The sequence below is a fragment of the Rhamphochromis longiceps genome, linkage group LG17 (genome assembly GCF_057381845.1).
Source record: "Rhamphochromis longiceps isolate RC_006_pf linkage group LG17, R_longiceps_female_GT1.1, whole genome shotgun sequence".
Classification (NCBI taxonomy): domain Eukaryota; kingdom Metazoa; phylum Chordata; class Actinopteri; order Cichliformes; family Cichlidae; genus Rhamphochromis; species Rhamphochromis longiceps.
In genome coordinates, this window is record NC_140573.1 from 23,168,422 (window position 1) to 23,188,741 (window position 20,320).

Consider the following 20,320-nt stretch of genomic DNA (forward strand, 5'->3'; position numbering starts at 1 on the left):
TTGCAACTGCAGGTATCGCCCAACATCTGGCCATTAGGTGGAACTCAAGTGTAAAGCAACTTTTGCGTTGGCGTCACTTTCATCTTTTATACTATCTATGACTCCAAATAGACGGAAACCCTGACCACACATAATCCTAAGTCTTCTACAGTGATGGCAATAATTTAAATCCATGTAACACCACACCAATCCAAATCTGCCATTGCAGCTAACTAGCTCACATTAATGTTGCCATTATTCCTTCAGTTGGGTAACCAGTCTGTCATCTACCACTGAGAAGTCTATAACAGGGTGATGGCCAAAGCTCACCTGGCACACAACATTCAATGACCTGAAGCAAACAAGCACTGCCTGTCAAGATGTGGAAGGACTTGTTGCCAGTTGAAAAAGGTGGTGCTAACCACTAGGAACTTGTAGTCTTACTTGTGCACATAAAACAGAGTAATAGTATGTACTCAGTTTAAGAAAAACTTTTTATGGTTTCCACCTGACACTGGGAAAAGAAAACAACCTAAAGGTCACCAAGTCCCTGCAACTCCAAGGATCTAGAGATATATATTTCTCAAAGACCTAAAGGAGAGCAGGCCTAACCTTTCACCAAGAAAGCGCACGAGTGTATTTTCCCCCAAAATGTCAAACCATTCTTTCAAGCTAAGGGATTTCTAGACCCAACTAACAAGCTTTTAGTTGTTCCTGGTCAAATTTGGATTTGCAGGATCCCGCGTTGCCATTTTTTGGGTTGGGGAACACTTGTTGACTGTCGCGCGACGACTTGGGCTACACAGTAATATACATACAAACACCTCGATGTATATTTACTATGTTTCGTGAGAACAGCATAGTGAGTTGTCATTGCGGATGAAGTCAACTTTACTATGTGATAAAAACAAAACAATAACCAAAATAAATAAATGAATTAAAATAAATAAATAAACACGAACATGAGAGGGGAAAGGTAGAATGCGAGGGAGAAAGAGAGACTATGACGAAGAAGAGAAAGAGAGAGAAAACGAGCGAATGGCAGGGAGAGAGGTTGTGAAACAGTACAACATCAGACAGCCACTGGAACATAACAACACAGAGAGAGACAAGTATTAGGAAAAATGGTTTAATATAGGAGACAGAAGCAAAAAACTGCATCACACAAGAACATACGTTTACAAAAATAATTCTGACTGCTTCAGCTACACAGTTAGTTCACAGAGAAGGACAGAGAAACCGGAAAAATCTAAACAGCTAAAAGCAAAAATCTTCTAATTAGTTGATCTCTTTATTAAACTAATACATTAATCCACTGAAGGTGACTAAATATTTCTATTCCTTCTTTTTCTATAATTGTCTTATCGTGTAGACGGCACAATACAGAAGTCAAATGAAACTTACCGCTGTTGTATAGACAAACTTGCTAAGAACTATTTATAAAGCAAAAAATGAAAGATCTGACACTCACCTACGCTCTGTTTTTTGGACAAAAAGGGAAAAAAAAGTAAGAAAGAAAGGTAGAAAGAAAGAACAACACTCGAGTGAGGAAAAAGAAGTGAAAGAAATAAAGCCAAAGATCTCCTAGAAAATCTTATATCAAAAGCCAACTTTCTCGATGCCAGCTAGAAATCATACTCGGGGACCAGTCAGGGTCAGGCCACACCACCAGGCCAGACAGCGTTTTTTTGTTTTTTTTTCTAAGATTTTTTTTGTTGTATCCTTTAATCTCCAGTATAAAAAATTCCACTGGTACAAAATGCATAAGTACAATCAGTTGTAGAAATAGGAAAGCCTGCATTTTTTGTACTTTTTAAATCCCATCCAGTGACAGATTTTCGAAGAGTTGTCAAACAAACATACATCACGCTTACAGAATCCACTGAAATGCATTGACTTTGGCTTCTCTCGTGACAATAACTTTGAAAACTACTTGAAAACCTTTTTGAGAATTAAAAAGAAACAAATCAACAACAGCAAACAGCAACAACAACCCCCCAAAAAAGAAAAGAAAATCAGATTATCTCTACAGACAACAAGCTCTTTTTTTACGCCACAGGAAGAGAGAACACACAAAACATTTTTCCTCAAAAAACTTGACATAAGCCATAATGCAAAATAACGACAAGTTCAATTTTTTTTTCCTTTCAGATTTCATTGTTTTATAAATAGCACTTAAGATAATTAAGAAAGAAGGAGAACAGAGAAGTGAACAGTGACAAGATAGAAAGATTACAACGAGCATCGGCGATGACAGCCCCTGAGGCGAGCCGCTCGACAGAAACTCCGTTTCTACGGCCCTGTTGTGCTTCGACATGGACAAAAAGACGAGATGCTTCACACTGAGACTGTGCGACGTGGGGCTTCTGTGCAAGTCGGTGAGATTTGGCAATTTGTCTTTGCTTTTTTGGGACGCTCAGAATGTGGAAAGGACAGCGCTGGAACGAGCTGAAAAAAGGCGCGACTACACGAAACCTGGTCCATCGACGCTGATCTGGGGACTGTCCGGCTTTCGTACAGGTAGCTATGGCTGTTTGTGGCACGCCTCGTGTGTGTGTGTGTGTGTGTGTGTGTGTGTACTGCATTTAGGAAAAAAAGAAGTCTGCTCGCCTCCCTTCGTAAAATCGCATAAAGTTTGGCATCGCGTTTGGTCTCGGAGAGCGGATAATGAAAGCTGTATTGCCTTCATCTCGGCTCTGGCTGTTGTTTCCGCCTGCGCGCGGGACCCCTGGACGTGACCCTTCCCTTTCCAACCAACAAGCGCTTTATTTCCCCCGTCGCTATTCCAATAAGACGTCTCTCCACTAGCCCTGTTTCTAATAACCCCGGTTAGCCTGGGAGACAACAACCAGACGGAGAGGGGCATCCTTCAAACAGATGCCTCCATCTCTCTCGTTCTCTCTGAATCGCCTTCAACTGCTGCGAGGAGCCATTTCAGCCTTCCCGCTGTGGCCGATCGGACGAAATGGCAGAAGAGTGAAAACCCAGACGAGTGAGAGGTTAACGGCACACGAAAGTGAACCTAGACTTGGCACACATCACTGACTGACAACATCTCCTGTAATACTGGTACAACGCTCCCTGGTTAAGGCGACTGGTGAGCTTCTGTAGAAAATAATGCTGCCATCTTTAGTTTTTTTTTGTGTTTTTTAAATTTTTTGTAGTTTTTTTTTTGCAGACCGTAAACTAGGCTTTCAGGGAGGGGGGACGGGGGGCAGTTGAATCGACTGACAACACTGTGCCATGTAAACGGCTCGACTATGATGAATGTCAATAACACACTTTGGCATCTAATAATGATTTTGGCCCGTTTACACCACAAGACTCGCACATGGAGAAGTCTCATGACCGCTTATATAAAAAAGAAGAGGAGGAAACGTCAGAAGGATCAAGTTCGGCGACGGGGAAATCAAATGGGCTCAAAACTTGCTCCGGACCCGTCCCGCCTCACTCCTCTGACCAGCCGACACCGGCGTGTGCTTTTTCCTCAAAAGATCGAAGCTCGTTTGTGAACGAGCGAGTCTTGCGCTGTGCTTACATCATGAAAGCGAGCACGCTCGTCTGAGGTGATACACAAAAAGTAATGATCCTCGCCGTCTGAGACAAACGGCGCAAACTCTGAGACGTTCTGAACTCAACAAAAGGGATAAGAGGGTTCTTGAGAAATAAGGCTTTGTGTATGACTCTCACCTCCATTTTTATTTATTTATTTATCATTTTTGGGGGGAGCTGAGGAGCGGGACGGAGCGCGGGAAAACAATCAAAACAATCCACGCTGAAGCCTGACGTCTGTGTTTGTGTGCGAGATACTGATAGAGAGAGATAGAACAGGAGTGCAAAGATTTGTGGTAAGGCTTTGATGAGTAAAACTGCTGTACAATGGCTAAAAATATCAGTGCGTGACTCGTGTGTGTGTTTTTAAAGTGTGTGTGTGTGTGTTTGTGCACGCTGGCGGGCGGTAGCGGTTGCTGTAGAGGCTTTCACACTCAGGGGCTCTCATGCACAATAACAAAGTAAACTGTGAGGTCTGCACGAGAGTGTGTGTGCGCATGTCCGTGTGTGTATGAATGTTTGTGTGTGTATAGATATATATATGACACATGGGCACTTTTTTTCTTTTTTTGTTTTTTTTTTGTTACATCTTTACAAAGAAAAAAGCAAACATGACATTTTCAGGCAACAAGACCACAGAATAGCAAGTTAACAAACTTTTTTTTTAAATCTATATTTTTAAATATGAGGGATCCATACAAAACACTTATAATAAAATACCCATGTTATCAAATAATTTCACAAGAAATACACTGACGCGCTAGGCAGGAAGTACCTTTCAGAATTTGGCACTGAACTCCACTGATTTTGTCTTTTTTTCCTTTATAAGACATTTTGCTGAACAACAAAAACACATCTAAATATTGTTTCCCACGAGAGAAATAAAATAATAATGACATTGATGCTTCACAAGCTGACATTTTATATATATATATATATATATAGATATATTTATATTTATATATATTTTTAGGAATTTCATATAGGTAATTAACCAACAGGAAATTTAGCAAATAGGGACTCCTTAAAAAAAAGAAGAAGAAAATTATAATAAAAAACAAAGTAACTGTTATAGTAATATGAAAGGCTTTGTCTATTGTTCAAGTAAACTGATTTTTTTTAGTCTTCTCTTGAAAAACATGAGACATTTAAGACCGTTAGACTTGTGATGAAACCACAACTAAACTCACGAGAAGCACCGACGTTAACGCGGGTTACAGGTATCGTAGTATTTTTTTTCCTCTATACATTTAAACAGTAGAAAATATAGGTCATTTCATCATGTGCATTTAAACCACGGATTGTCTATCTGTGAGTCAGTTCAGCAAAAGGTGACACAAGTAGGTAGCATTTCTCCCCCCCAAACAGGGCAAATGTCGTTTTTTTATTTTTACCTTTAAACTACTCTAGAAAAAAGTGGTTCTATATATAGACTTTGAATGAGAAACAGAGCCACTTAAAATGGCCTTATCAAAAAACTTTACACTGCCTGAAAAATGTAAAAACCATTAGAGAGCTCTGAGAGAGTCTAATATTGATCAGACAGTTTTTATTCAAAACTGTTTGGAAGTAGTCTTATTTCTCAGAGAAACTGACGCCGACTGCTTCTGGCCCGCGCTCTTGTGGCTTTTTTTGTGTGTGTTTTTTGTGTGTTTTTTTTTTCTCCTCTCCATCGGCACCAGAAGCAAGAAGACGCGCCAATTCCTGTTGTGAACTTTCAAGTTTACTTTAAATGAAGAAGGAAGGAAAAGGAACTGACATAATAATAACAACAATAAAGAAGAAAAGAAGAAGAAACAAAAGAAAAAGACACTGTATGGAAATCACTTTGCCACAGGTTGTTGTTTTTTCTCAAAAAGAAAAAAAGGAACATTTTTTATCCATAAAAATCTCAGTCTTTTTTTTTTGTTGTTTTTCATACGAATGCAGCTTGTTGTTGTTCACATTGATTCATTTACCCACACCTCCCTTATCGCCTCCCTCCCTCCCTCCCTGAAACCCTCCCGGAAAACAGATCCAAATGAGGTCACATGCAAAAAAACAAAAAAAAAAACAACAACCAAAAACAAAACAACAAAAAAACATAAAAAGACCAAAAAGCAAACAAAAAAAAAAGTCCAAAAAAGCTAAAAGTTCAAAAAAGGTCAGTAGACGGCGGTGGCGGAGGAGGAGGAGAACCAGGTTATGATCAGGTGAGCTCGGAAAAGACATCAGAAAAAACAATGACGGGGGAGGAGGAGGAGGACGATGGCACTTTTTTTTTGGTGGGTATTTTTTGTTTGTTTGTTTTTGTTTAAAGTTTTGTGTTTTTTTCGACACCACGGAGACATGCTAGGCAAACGATGAGCTAACAGGCATGGAGATGGGTTGTTCTAAAAGGGGGAAAGAAAAAACGGGAGAGGAGAGAGTTACACACAGAGAGCCAGAGCACCACACCACTACAGCATTTCTTTTTTTATGTAAAAAAATAAAATAAAATGAAAAATAATTAAATAAAGGAGAAACAACAACAACAAACAGCAAACAACAACAAACGAACAACAATGCAAAACAGCAGAACAGCAACACCACTCACTGATTTCATCTGCAAATATTTTAGCTTTAAATCTGTTTTTTCTTGGGTTTTTTTAGTAATATAAAATGATATTGATGTTTCAAGTCTATATACTAACAAGCAACAACACACGTTCACTCATTCGTACGTACGCGCACACACAAAAAACAACAAGAAATAAACAAAGGAGCACCCAAAGCGCTATCCATCAGATCCCGGATGGATGTTCATTTGGGAGAATTTTTTTTTTTTAAGACGGGGAACGGGTGGGGAGGTTCTTTTAACTCGTTCCTTTCTGCTTTCAGATCTTTGTAAAAGTCGGCAGGTAAAGGAGGGGCTACGAACAAACAAAAAAACACTCAAAACAAACAAAAAAACCACTCAAAACAAACAAAAAAATTATGAAATTTAAAAAAAAAAACGCAAGGAAAAAGGTTGAAATTCGACAAGTGAAAGAAGTAGTCCCACTATGGATGGAGAGAGGGAGAGAGTGGTAATAAGAGAGAGAGATGGATGGATAGATGGGTGGGTGGGTGAACAGCACAGAGAGGAGTGTGGTGGTGGTGGTGCTGGTGGGAGGGGCGTCGAATGGCGGCGAAATGTTTTGGTGACTGTGGTTTTCTGCACTAAAAAAAAACACCAAAAAAACACCAGAGAACCCAATTCCACGAGACTTCTCCACAAGGGTCTACTTTATAATGATGCTGTATACTTTATAGGAGTCCAATAACTTAACGATAGGCAATAAATAAAATCCTTTTTCTTTTAAATCTGAGGCAGTAAAAATGCTGTATAAAAATAGAACTGCTTTTTTTACAAATAAAATTTACAGGCCTGTGGCTTTCTGTACTTTGAATTATTTTTTTTTAATCTTTCAAACAAACATCAAGTATTTTCAGTTTACCCCCTTAACCCATAAACTCTTTTATTATTAGTAGTAGTAATAGCATTGTCATAGCCTTCATCAAATTCTGGATGTTATTTTGAAAATGCTCTACATGCTGTAATATCTCTTTCACAACAAAGACCAATGTGATCTGACCCAGAAATGTGTTTACTAATTATTCATTTTTACCTTTGAGAAATAAAAAAATTCTTCTTTTTTTTAAATTTTCACATAAATAAAAGCTGGAGTATGCGTGTTTGTTTTCCTTCCTGCGGCGGTAGACTGTAACTGTACGGCAGGTTGATGTTACCACTGACTATACTGTAAAAGAGGCCACTAAAAGTTTTGCAGCCTTTGCTCCCGGGTTGCCAGCAGGCGTAGAGGGGTTTTTGGAGAAGCAGCGGCGGCCTGCAACCAACACCGCGGAGGTCAAAGGTCGAATGTGCATATCGGCGTGCGCGTCAAAATTTTTTTTTTAAAAAGTAGTAAAAAAAAAAAAAAAGAAGTAATAATGAACCATTCACCAGGCCTCAGGTTCATAATGAGAGAGAGGAAATAAAAAAATCTTCATGGCTCCTTTGTCTTTACGTCTGTCCTGAAAAAAGTATAAATAATCACCGAGAAAAGTTTTAAATACCTGCGAAGCAAAAAATCGGAAAAAAAAGCTACTTTCTTCCATTATTATTAAAAAAAAGAAAGAAAAAATTGCACAAAGTAATGGTGGTAATGGAAGCGTTCATGTGTGTCAAAAAAAACTGTAATAAATAATAATACTTGAACATAAGAGTCTCCAAAAAAGCAAGAAAAAAAAAGAAGGAAAAAAAAAAGAAAGAAAACAAGGCGTGTGTCTCCCTCAGGGTGGTTGTAGGTCGTCTCCCCCTCCCTCCCACATCCCCTCCCTTGAACCCTCACCCCCGAGTCCCTGTGTAGAGAGGTCGTGGCTCGGTTTGCTGTTTTTTTTTTCATTTTCATCATTTTTGTTGTTTTTTTCTGTGGGGGGACTTACCCTAGCAGTGCTAACATGGGGAGCAGATAGACCCTAGTGCTAAGATCAGTACGGTTTGCTGTCGTTCTTGGAGCGCTTCAGCTGCACCTTCAGCCGCTTCATGCCAATCTGGAAGCCGTTCATGGCCTGGATGGCTGCCTGTGCCGACACTGGATTGTCGTAGCTGACGAAGCCTGTGAGGGGGCGCAAGAGAAAAGTGGACGGTTAGAGGAAAAGTTAGAAGAAGGTCAGTTGTGAAGAAACTGTATTAAAATAACAACAAGAAGGCTTTTAAAACATTATTGAGTCAGACTTTCAGGCAGCCTAACATTGGCCTACTTCATCCCCAACCGGCCATGGCAGAAGGCTGCCCCTCCCTGAACCTGGTTGTGTGCTCGGTTTCTTCCTGTTAAAAGGGAGTTTTTCCTTCCCATTGTCACCAACTCTTTGTTTAAAAGTAGTCATCTGATTGTTGGGGTTTCTACCTAATGTTGTAGGGTCTTTTCCTTACAGTGTCAGTTGCCTTGAGGCAACTGTTGCTGTGATCTTACCTGCATAAATCCTACATCGCCTTGTTCTCAAGTTATCACATTCGATTTTCAGAAAACTTGCTCTGACCTTGAGATCGATGTCACTGATTTTAACTTGTGTGAGATTTTTACTAGATGCATCTATGGTATCAATTTAAAGCTACAGTGTCGCCTTGTTCTCGAGTTCTTGCATGACAAAAATACTTCACAAGGCATCCTTACCTTGTTTCTGGGTCTTTGATATGTTTAAAAACACTCCTGGTACACAATAAGACAAGATTAAACTGTAATGATGGCCTAAGGGATGTTCGTTCGTTGCATCAACAAAATAATAAGAGACTACAGCAACAAACAAACAAACAGATTGTAGGTAACATTAAAGCACAGATTTACTTTGGCAAAGGCCACTTTTGATTAAAAAAGTAAAATTAAAGGTTTTGGTGCGGACTGTGGTATATACTAAGATTTATTTTTCTATCTTCTCCGCAAAAAGTCATTTTTGTTTACGCTAACGCTTCCCTTCCCCCTGTAATATCTGCAACCTCTGAAACTGACAGTAAACTCCTCGTCTCGCTTGTCTCACATCCATCCCCGCAAACCATTTTCTGACAAGTACCAGACGGTAGTTTTTTCCTGGATCCATGCTTGATTTAGTTCTGTTTTCCTTAGTTGCTGCTTGTGGATTGGATATGTGTAATATTTAGGTTTTGATTTCCATACAAATGCAAATCTACACGGTATTTGCCCTGGATTTACTCTAGTATTTAAAAAAAAAAACACACACAAAAACATACCAGTAAGGAAAACGTAAATCCAGATGGAAAGGAGGCACTGAATTCTTCTTTGTCAAGCTTTTCATGCAATTCCCTAACAGTTCCTTCTAAAGTTCCCTGGAAATAACTGTGTAAATATGAATTACTTATAGAAGATAGACACAATGGTTTGAGACGGCAACTCAAATTTGCACTTAGTTTACAGAGCTATTAAAGTATTACTAAGACTCATTCAAATCCAGGTAAATTCAGGTATTAGTGGGATGGCTCTTCTCTTGAATTGTCAGCAGTGTATGTTGGCGATTCATCTGCGTTACGTCAGGACTTATAATAATAAGTACCAAATGAATAACTTCCAGGAACTTTCTGAAGAACCTTGCCATGAATGTTTCTCTTTTCTTTGGTACTTGAAGCAAAGCACCACAAAAATAAAGGCTGATCCAATAAAAAATAATGTTCTTGGTAATAGCTCAGACATGTTCTGGAAACTGGCCATCGGAGGACAACCTCCCAGTGGAAAACTTGATCATTTTCGGCTTTATGAGCCGATTATGAGAGCCGGAAATCATCACTATTTTTAGCAGAAGTGTCTCCTGCCACATTTGTGTCATGTGGGAAGGATGGTAGAGTTGGGTAAAACTTTATAAATTGTCTATTTTTGATAAGCGCGAGGTTTCCTAATTGTTTGCTCTTTCAGGTACGTTGCTCAGCCAGATAAGATCTTATAGAAATCATTGCTCTGTAATTATTGCTTAAATATTGAAGTTACAGCTATTCAAAGTCTAACAAAACATTAGATGTGAGTGCAACAGTCATGTTGTACACTGACAGACTGTACATAAAAGATGGTTGTAGCCACCAACGTAGCTACAGACCAGCTCATTGTACCTTGTTTTAAAGCCTTGAAGTGGGCAATCTATTCATTGCTTTCTTTATGCTTACAAACTAAAATGTGATCCAATTCCAAGGTAGCCTTGCTCTGTGGCTTATTGTGTTTTTTTCTGGCCTTTTTTAACCCTAAACGCGACCATCATTTAGAAAATGAGCATCATGTTGTATTAAGTAAGAAATCTGTCCCTTCTGATATCAGAAGAAATGCAGATAAGGCACTTTGATACAACGTCCATCTTTTATGCACAGTCAGAACTTGCCGTCCTTCAGATTTGTTCCCTTCAACAACAACCCAGCCCCTGATTTATGACACAGTCAAGAAAAAGAAATAATTCCAGGCATTTGTGTGCGTTTTGGTTTTTGCTGCCGTACCGAAGCACTTGCTAAGGTTTGTCTGTTTGTCGATGAAGACTTTGGCAGAGACCACATTTCCGAAAGGCATGAACATCTGCAGTATGTCCTGGTCTCCAAACTCCTGGGGCAGGTGGTAGATGAACAGGTTGGCACCTTCAGGACCTGAGGTGGAGGAGGGGTGGGGGATATGCAGAGCAGATATGAGGTCAGTATAGTTTTTCCATTTAAGCAAACCTGCAGCAGAGGGAGCGCTGCACTGTGGCTGTCGTCATAGGAACTCGGCACAAGCACGCCGCTTCCCACAATGTCCCATGACCTTGGGTTTGTTATTGAATTTAAACAGCATTCTGCAATTGTATTGAAAATACAACAAAGATGAAAGCTTTTGGTTTTCAGCTAATAATTATATTTTGGTTTGCTGCAAACAAAAGTAGTTCCCTATTCTTTTGCTTTTGATTTATTCATTCTCTCAGCCGCATGTAGTCTCTCTTAAGAGGGGTCATAGGGTGCCCTCCTACCCAGCCTCTATCGCACATTCTAATAATTCTAATAGGTCAGATCTCTCAGAATCATTTAATATGCTCTCCACAGCTAAATGAAGCAGCGAGGGAGCCCAGTGTTTGGCACATCTTTGTTCTCCCTGAGGGGTTTTGAACTCCTGGATGGACTGTCAAAGAAAGACAGCTTCTTTACAAATTTATCTTCGCTGCAAGCCGAGATGAGAAGTGCACAAACAAACAGTATGTGGCTCTATTTGTTTTACTAGACATTTCATCATCTGGTTTGTATTCAGCGCTGTCGTCTAAAGCTTTTGGGTAAATTTAACTTCAGCTGCCAGGTTCTGTACGTCGGCGGCACTTTGCAGAAGCGCTGATGTGCAGGCTGACCAGTTTTCACATTTTCTCTCTCAGACGTTGTAATAAAAGTATTGATCAGAATCCAAGAGAGGTCTGATTAAACACTCCTTTTTTTTTTGCTACAAAAACAATGTGAAATGAGTTATTATAAGTGAAATAAAGGACATAAAAATAGGTTTGGTCCAGTTGTAAAACAAGGAATTTGGTTTTAAGAGATGAGGATGAACTTTTTTATGAACTGAAACGTTGTTTAGTTTTAAAAATACTTTTTTTTAAACTCTTTGCCCACGTTAGGACAACATTTGACTATTTTGCAATTATGAGTTTCAAACCTCAGAATATACACTAAGTTGCCAAAAGTATTCAGTCACTCATCCAAATGACTGAATTCAGGTGTTCCACTCCCCTCCCTGGCCACAGGTGCATAAAATCAAGCAACTAGGCGTCCAAACGGCTTCTACAAACACCTGTGAAAGAATTGGTCGCTCTCAGGAGCTCAGCATGGTACCGTGATAGGATGACACCTATGCAACAAGTCAAACAAAGTGGAAGTGATTGGTAATGATAGCAACTCAGCCATGAAGTGCTAGACCATGTAAAATAACAGAGTGGGGTCAGCAGATGATGAGGCAGATGGTGCACAGAGGTCGCCAACTTTCCGCAGAGTCAATCGCTACAGACCTCTAAACTTCATGTGGTCTTCAGATCAGCTCAAGAACGGTGCTTACAGAGCTTCATTGAATGGGTTTCCAAGGCCGAGCAGCTGCATCCAAGCCTGAGATCACACCTCTCTGTCTAACAATATGATGGATGACTCTAAGTTTGGCGGTTACCAGGGGAACGGTACTTGTCTGGGGGCGATTATGGCGTGGGATTGCTTTTAAGGAGTTGAGCCTCTCAGTTCCAGTGAAATGAACTCTTAATGCTTCAGCATACCAAGACATTTTGGGACAATTTCATGTCCCATCTTTGTATGAACAGTTTGGGTTGACCAACATGACTGCGCACCAGTGCACAAAAGCGAGGTCTACGAATACATGGATGAGCAAGGAGGTGTGGAAGAACTTGACTGCCTTGCACAAAGTCCTGACCTCAACCCGACACAGCTCACAAATGTGCTTGTTGAAGAATGGTCAGAAATTCTCACAAACACTCCCAAACATTGCGGAAAGCCTTCCCAGAAAAGCTGGAGCTGAGAATGAGATGTGAAGGCAGACAAGCGAATACGTTTGGCAACATAGTGTATCAAGAAAGTCGTGGTTTGACGACGATGAGAATAGTTTCCAGATTTCTCCACTAACATCTGATGCAAACCCTGCCACTTTGTTCTATCAGCAGGCGTGAACTATGACAGAAACCTTTCAGTTCAGAAAAGAGCTTCAAGGGCTACAACTAGTAGACTTTCAAGGGGTAAAGAGTTAAAAGGCCAATTTTTTATGTTTTTAGCAAAGATTTTTATTACTTGATAAAAACTAACATTTTATCAGGACATTACACCACAACACTATAACTTTATAGAGTCTACTCGTGATTTCAGCGCTGAGTTTAAATGCCCGTTTGCTTTTTTGAAGAGCAAATCCTGGAGGAGACGCACGTTTAGGGGAAAAAAGTTGCTGCTGTAAACACTCTCAAATCTAACTCCCACTGAGCAGCACTGATGTGCAGACATACAGCCTTAGGCTACTGACCCTCTTTCTGGCTGCCGGCAGCCCCTTGCTGCTGCAGCAGGGACTGGCTGTAGAGGGTGGGCAGCGCTGCGGCGGCGTACTGCTGGATCCCTGAGTAAGCCTGCGTCAGCGCGTCCATGGTGCCTGCCGTCCCGTTGGTGAGCCCTGCGCCGCCCAGGCCTCCGTTTAGAGCCGCCATACCTGAGAGCATTTGAGCAACTTTACATAAAACCCAACAATAAAGAAAGAAGAGTGCACTTACTCATTAGCGCTCCCACTGAAGGTTGTGTTTTTTAACCACACATACACACACACACACCCACAAGAACATACAGGACACGAGACACACAACACACAAACACCGACAGCTACGCTGGACCATACTGTAAATTGCACTCACATCGACACGCACACACACACACGCACAAACAAACAGAGGACCAACCGTGTGACAAGAAAACACAAAGGACGAACACATACAAGCACAGGACACACACAGAGGATTCATTTAAACACGTTAAAGTATGAAGGAAGCTGATGACAGCCAGAGCTGCACGGGTATCTCGGAGTAAAAAGCATGCAGCGCTGCATGCGCACACACAGAAACACACTCGGAGACCACAGCAGCGTCGACGGAACGACAAAAATAAATAAATAAAATAAAAAGAAGATGAAAAATTATCTTTCGCTTCATTCAAAGTGGCGTTGTTAAACAAATACTGGGGTGCGATCATGTGTGCTTTTCCTGCCCGTGACGGCTCTCTTTAGGGGTGAAGACAGGCACGCGGCGCGTAAAGGGTAGGCGGGGAGGGGAGGGGAGCGTGGCGATTTTAAAAAGTGAAGGAACACAGCAGTAACACTCATTAGCTGCATGTAACGGCTTAATATCACAACGGAGGGCAACTTGTCAGAGGGGGTCTGACACTGGCTCGGCGTCCTGTCGCCTCGCCGTCAGACACAGTGAAATAAATTATCACCGCGGCGCTCTGGATTATAGGTCACTCATTTATTCAGGAATAATTGCACCAGTGACCTTTGCAATTCAATTAAGGCCTAGATGTGTTTAAATGAGGGCGGTTGTTGGTGGTGGGTGGGTGAGTGGGAGGAAGGATGCGCTAAGAGGAGAGAAGGGTTAGTGAGGACAAAATGGGATGCAAAATGAAAGCGACCCATTCGGCTCAGAAGGACGAGCACGTGTGTGTGTGTGTTTAGACATGTTCTGTGTTTTTGTACCTGCGTGCGCTCGAGTAGACGCATATATAATTTACACAGCGGACACAGCTAGTCGAACCGAAGAGCGGTAAAGGTCAGGGGAGAATAATGTGGTGGAAGAGGCTGGTTGTACAGGATCTCTGCTGTCATAACAGCTCTGATTAAGATCCCAGCCCCGTCTCCCCGGAGGTCAAAGGCAGGACGCGCACCACACGGCTCGGCAGATGCCAGAACGCCACACAGGGCGGCCGTGCGGTCGATACGATCCACATGTGGAAAGAAACATGTGTGTGACTCGCTTAAACTTAAAATGGATTAATGAACCACCCAGCTGTGTTAATGCTTTGACAGCAAATTAGACTATTTTTTTTTACTTCGAAGAAAGAAAAAAAAAAAGAGTCTTATTTAGCTTTTATTATTGGGACAAAAACAGCCTTTTTGGGCCCTCTTGTGCAACAAAATGATCAAATATTGTATTTCCTAGCGTGACAGCAGCCTGAAAAAAATTGCGGTTTCTCCTTTTGACATTTAAATTATCAAATTTGAGTTTGTTTTGTGTTAAATTCTAACACAACACATCTACCTTTTATATTTTTGGCATGAAATTGAAAAGATTTGTATTTACCAGCCAGGAAAATTGATAGAACTGCATTGTGAGGGTACAATTACAACATTTACATAACAGTAAATGTGAAATTGGCAGCTAACCAAAGGAAGAATTACAATTTTGGCCTTTAGTCCCCTGTGCAACTTGTCCAAACCGCTTTGCGGAAACAACAGAAAACACAACAGTGACACAACAAATCCAACACGATGTGAAACGATGACACAGCGACAGCCTTTGTTAGGCAACGAGCAGCACGCCAACTACGCCAGGATGGCACACCGGCACTCTTACAGCAAGCACAACCCGGGACACAACCAGGAAGCGGATGAAGAGATGAGTGGAGGAATGGATGAAATATGTGTTGGCAGGTGATTTTATGCAGTAGCCGTCTTTAAAAGAGGAACAACCATTTATTTTTTAAGTCAAACTGAGACACAGAGAGACGACGGGAGGAACCAAACTCTGGGAATTTTAGCAAAAGCGGGAATACCGAAGCGTCACGCTGTCTTTTTTCTGTTTCAGAAGAAAGCCAAGTGATGCATGGTGATAGTCAGTTTCAACATTTCTGATATTTGTATACTTAGGAATAGCCGTTCGCATTAGAGTTGGACAAACGTATGGATTTTTGATATACTCGTTCTTCGTTCAATGAGATTAAATATTGATTTTCTTTGGCATGCATTTTACTCCTACTACCAAATCTGCACATTCTTGGTTCCAGCAGATTTAAATGCAGAGTTTGTTTAACGTACAAGTGAATCATTCAAAGTCATCAGAAACCCCATTTGAGTCAACCCCCCCGACAGCTGCGGCTACGTCTCTCTGCACTGACTCACAGGCTTTGCGGTTGTGATGTCGCCGTTGGTTGTGTATGATCAGAGGTGGAGGTGGAGTGGCTGATGGCAGGGTGAATACTCACTGTTAACGCTACCTGCTAGTGCATTAATGTTGTTCAGGCCCACAGTTGCTCCTGCCAGGCCCTGCAGGGTGCCCAGAGAGGTCAGAGAGTTCATGGCGCCAGCGTTGGAGCTGGCTGTGGTGCCCGCTGCTGGGGGAAGAGGAGGAGGAGAAGGAGGAGGAGGAGGGATAAGGACAGAGGTGAAGAGGGAGAATAGGAGACAAAAGAAGTGGACATGTTACATAAACATATAGAAAACAAAGCAACAAGGTTCCTTGTGTAGAGGTTCAGGCTTTTGCATAGCTTGATCTTCATTTAAAGCAAACAGTAAGTGCTCCATTGTAGCAAATTAGCATCAGCTTTTGGTGCATTTATCACAGACAGTGATGACAAAGAATTTGGAAAGAGATGTGCTACACAGACCAAAGGGAGCTGGCTCAGATTACTTCCTGTAAGTTCATCTCTTTAATGGCTGCACGCTTCAGTTTCTTGAAACTTGGTGGCAAGCTGAATCACAATAATCGGTCATTACTGAGCCTAAACATTTACTACTTCTAGACATGAACTACATAGAGTAAAAGGTAAAAAACAACAACAAAAAACAGGCACTGGTTTGGCATCAAGAGACTAAAAATGCTGTCCAGTTCAGGCTTTGTCTCTCCCAAAAAACGTGAAATGGACACGCATGCAGAAGTTGCATTATCAGCAGGTAATGTGTGTGTGTGAGTGAGCGATGAACCAAACTTCTAAAACAAAGCTTTAATTTGAACCCCACTTGAGAGAAAAACGTTTTGCCCCACAATGTGCAACCTGGGGCTGAAGAAGCTGCTGAAATTCTTTAGTCTAACTAAAAAACTACAATAACCTAAAACTAACATTTGGAAATTGGACTTGCCAGGACAGAATGCTTGTTAGACATGTCGGGCTCCTCGTGCTGTAGTGTCTCCTGAAGGGCTCAATTTCCTGCTTTGACAGCATATTAAAACTTGGCTTCAGCTCCTTCACAGTGCGTTCTCTACACTGCAGCTTTTTGCTAGCAGTAGGAACTGACAAGGAGGCACCTTCATGTAATGCAAATCAGTGACGAGGAAGGAGCTGTGGCTTGATTGTCCTTCGTTTTTTTCTTCTTCTGTCTTTTAGAGGAATTAATATGACTAACTTATTCATGCAAATGCAGGTTTGCAGATGTTTCTGTGCATTTTTTTTTTCTCAATTTGAGACCGAGACTCCTTTCTTCAACGGGCAAAGAGAAAAAAGCTTTGTGAGCTCGTGGCGACGATGAATGCCGAGAGGCTGATGGAGAAATCACTTCACAATTTGTTTATCTCTCGAGTTCAGCCGGTGTGAATGGAGAAAAGGGAGCATCTCTCTGACAAGAAGCACCACGGTTCAAGGCAGAAAAGATCTTAATAAAACCAATTCTCCTCATAGTTGCACCGTTCCTTTATGAGTGTTTGATCTGATGCTATACTGATGCTTAAACATGCTACAAGTGGCACCTTTAATTAACCTTTACCAAACAAGCAGTGGCACCTTGACCTTAAATATATTAATCTATAGAAGTGTATGGAGATGATAACAGAATTCTGCATGGTATGTTGTGCACCAAAGCAAGTATACTGCAGGATTGCTGCAATCGAGGTAATGCTGTAAGAGCATTACATAAACATAAGGACAATCCAAAGAAGCACAGATATGCACAGAATGCATATAACAGTCAAACCTCAGAAATGTGGACTATAATTAAATGACTTTTCCCTGGTTTTATTTTAAATCAACTGAAACACACAAAAACAGCCAACGGGCGATGGATGAATAGACCACAGCTGGACGCAAACTCACGCACACATACACCTGAACACGCAGTGATGGCAAATGTGTGGACAAACTGGTGGACAGGTAGGATGGGGTGGGTAGGGAAATGTGGTGCACAAAGCCTTCGATCTCATTCTGCTTAGAACAAAAACAATTTCTTAAAAAAGTATTAATTTACCCTTGTTTTCATGAAAGCGATGCCAACAAAGCAGGACTGCGGCTGAACACGTTAAGAAATGTTGCGGTAAAAGGAAGCGTAATGTCAGCACACGGCCTGTCTCCATGCAGAACTGTCTATATTTATCAAAACTGGCGTGACGTTTTCAGTTTCATGCAGTATATGCCGCCACTCATTCACAAAGAGCGGCTCAGCCTGAGTGCGTACTATTCAAGGTTGGACTGACATTCAGAGAGAGAGAGAAGAAGAAGAAGAAGAAGAAGAAGGAGGGAGACACAGGCGGGAATAAAAGAGAGAAGGTGAAAAGTATGGCGAGAACGAGACGAGAACGGGCGTTCACGCCAAGCGCAGATCAGCTCGGTGAAGGCAGGAAGTGGGATGAAGAGGCGCAAGTGTTAACGAGGGAGGAGACGGGGGGGGGGGGGGGGGGGGTGCGTATGGGAGGAGGGGGGTCGTTTTTCATATTCATGCTCTGTTGGGAGTGCGCACCAAAAGAGACAGCAAAACCACGGCTGCTGGAGCGAGGCCAAGCCGACATGAGAGGGGAGGATGACGGAGCAGAAACAGGGAGCTTGTCAAAAGCGGGGCAGCAGGAAAAGACGAGGGCAACGAGAAGGAACACAAGGAGAGGAGAGGAGAGGAGGAGGGGCAGCGCGAGTGAGAATGAAGAAGAGGTAGGAGGGGGGAGTCTGAAGGTGATGATATTTAACCTTAGCCGGGTTCAGGAGGTTTTTAAAACCCACAGCTATGAACACAGAAACAACACAAACAAACGCCGTCCGCTGGGAAAGAAAACCAGTCTGCTGCTCTAAAAAGTTTCTACAATGTCTCCAGAGCTGGTGAGGTGAGGCATGAACAAAGAAATCGACCAAAAAAAGGACGGAAGAAACACACATAGGTCTAAACCTGACGGGAACACTTAAGCACGAAAACGCACATACATGCGCGCGCACCATGGACAGCGCATGTGTATCACAGGATGGCATGGCTGTGGGGCGACATGGTGAGGGAGGTGAGGCAGGCAGGCAGCGGGTGAGTAACACAGCATGGTGTCTGTCTTGATATGAAGGTGGACACACACACATACACACACACCATGGGAATGTGCCAGAAAGAAGGTCAACAAAACTGACGGGGATCCAAACAATGAGGATGTTTCGGCAGTAATGGTGTCGGTGATGATGCGGCGGGGATCGTGGGACGACAACAGTGGCAATGGTAACGATGGAGAGCGAAGGACGCAGGCAGGCGTCGGGCCCTCCACCCTCCCCCGGCGCTGGACCCCCCAACCTGAGTGGCTGTGGCGTTACCTGGGCTGGCCAACGCTCCCAGGGAGGCGGCGTTGGAGGACAGGGGGTTTGCGGTGGAGGGGCTGGCTGAGTTTTGGGCCGCCGCCGCTGCCGCCGCTAAAGTGGCCAGGTTCTGCAACTGCAGAGCACTCATACCTGGAGAGAGGAGCCAGAGAGGGTGGTGTCAAACCTGGGGCTGAGGCGTGGCTGGGTCGCCTGGCTGGACCGGGACAGCGTACCAGAGGACAGCACTGAACACACGTTAGCTGCTGGGCGTCCGGAGGTGTACAGCAGTGGAGTGTGTGGATATCCTGCACATGTAAACCTTGAAATGCTCTTTATTTGAGGTCTTTGTGAAGAATCTGTAGCGTGTGCAGGCAAACACTACAGAAGCTGATTTTGCTAATAAGTCCCCAAAGTGTCTGAATCAGTAAAAAGCAGCTGTTGCAGTGTTTTAGGTTTGGCGCGTTTCTCTGAGGCGGAGCTGCTCCGGAGGAAGAAATCATCTCAGCGATTTAGTTAATGTTATATATTTTTTTATATTCAAGAAGCATTAAAGCTCAGCGGAGAGGGCTCAGACAATGCAGGAGGAAACTAACCTTCCTACAGTGCTTATATGGGCTTTTTAGCCAATTATACCACTTTAGATTCAACAAGAGCTCCGAGTCTGCTCAGCTAACTCATGCTTCTATAAATAAATGTCTGCCAGCTCAACAAAGACCATCACATCTATATCACAGGGTAATGATGGGAGCTTTTATGATATTGTAGTTCAGAGGATGAAACTAAAGGGCACCACACATTGGAACTGGCCTATATCGGCCTTGTTGACTGATGTCAACCTGTACCAGTTTGTTTGATAGTTTGCAGGTATCAAGGTGCAGATGTGGAAAAAGCCCATAAAACTCTTACGTTTATGCAAAAAACAGAACACAAAACTATTTTTGCACCAGCAAATTGCCAAAATGCCATTTAAACGATCAAAATAGGCACTTAATGTGAGAGTCAATGAATCCTTAAAAGCTAAAAGTTCAGTTTTTAAGTAAATTAGTAAACATGACACTGAATTGAGTTAAGGGCCAAAGAAAGACTAAACATATGGGTGTATTCATATCAGCTGGGCTCAGAGACTTCAAATATAAAAATCTGGATGAAGTCCCATCATCCTCCTGAGGCTGGAGCTCTTGTTGGGACCTATTTTTAATTTTTCCGAGCTATTTGGGATTAGGTGGACCATCGTCTTTCAAATAATGTTTAAAAAGTACAACCTTGCATGGGGACAGTGGGTTTATG

At 42.1% G+C, this 20,320-nt stretch overlaps 1 protein-coding gene across 15 annotated transcripts in view; it reads right to left on the reverse strand.

Moving 5' to 3' along the window:
• Positions 1 to 1,092: 1,092 nt before the first annotated feature.
• celf2 (cugbp, Elav-like family member 2) overlaps positions 1,093 to 20,320 on the reverse strand; it is a 243,829-nt gene continuing 224,601 nt past the window's right edge. For 5 of the 15 annotated variants that reach the window (XM_085387809.1, XM_085387804.1, XM_085387813.1 and 2 more), the window contains 5 exons: positions 15,767 to 15,895; positions 13,050 to 13,229; positions 10,523 to 10,666; positions 7,978 to 8,150; positions 1,093 to 5,903 (listed from right to left, as the gene is read on the reverse strand). In XM_085387809.1, coding sequence (XP_085243935.1) covers positions 8,023 to 8,150; positions 10,523 to 10,666; positions 13,050 to 13,229; positions 15,767 to 15,895 — 581 coding nt within the window. In that variant the 3' untranslated portion in view covers positions 1,093 to 5,903; positions 7,978 to 8,022. Of the gene's footprint in view, positions 5,904 to 7,977; positions 8,151 to 10,522; positions 10,667 to 13,049; positions 13,230 to 15,766; positions 15,896 to 19,048; positions 19,184 to 20,320 lie in introns of all 15 variants that reach the window. The other 10 variants (XM_085387805.1, XM_085387814.1, XM_085387820.1 and 7 more) reach the window with 4 other exon arrangements.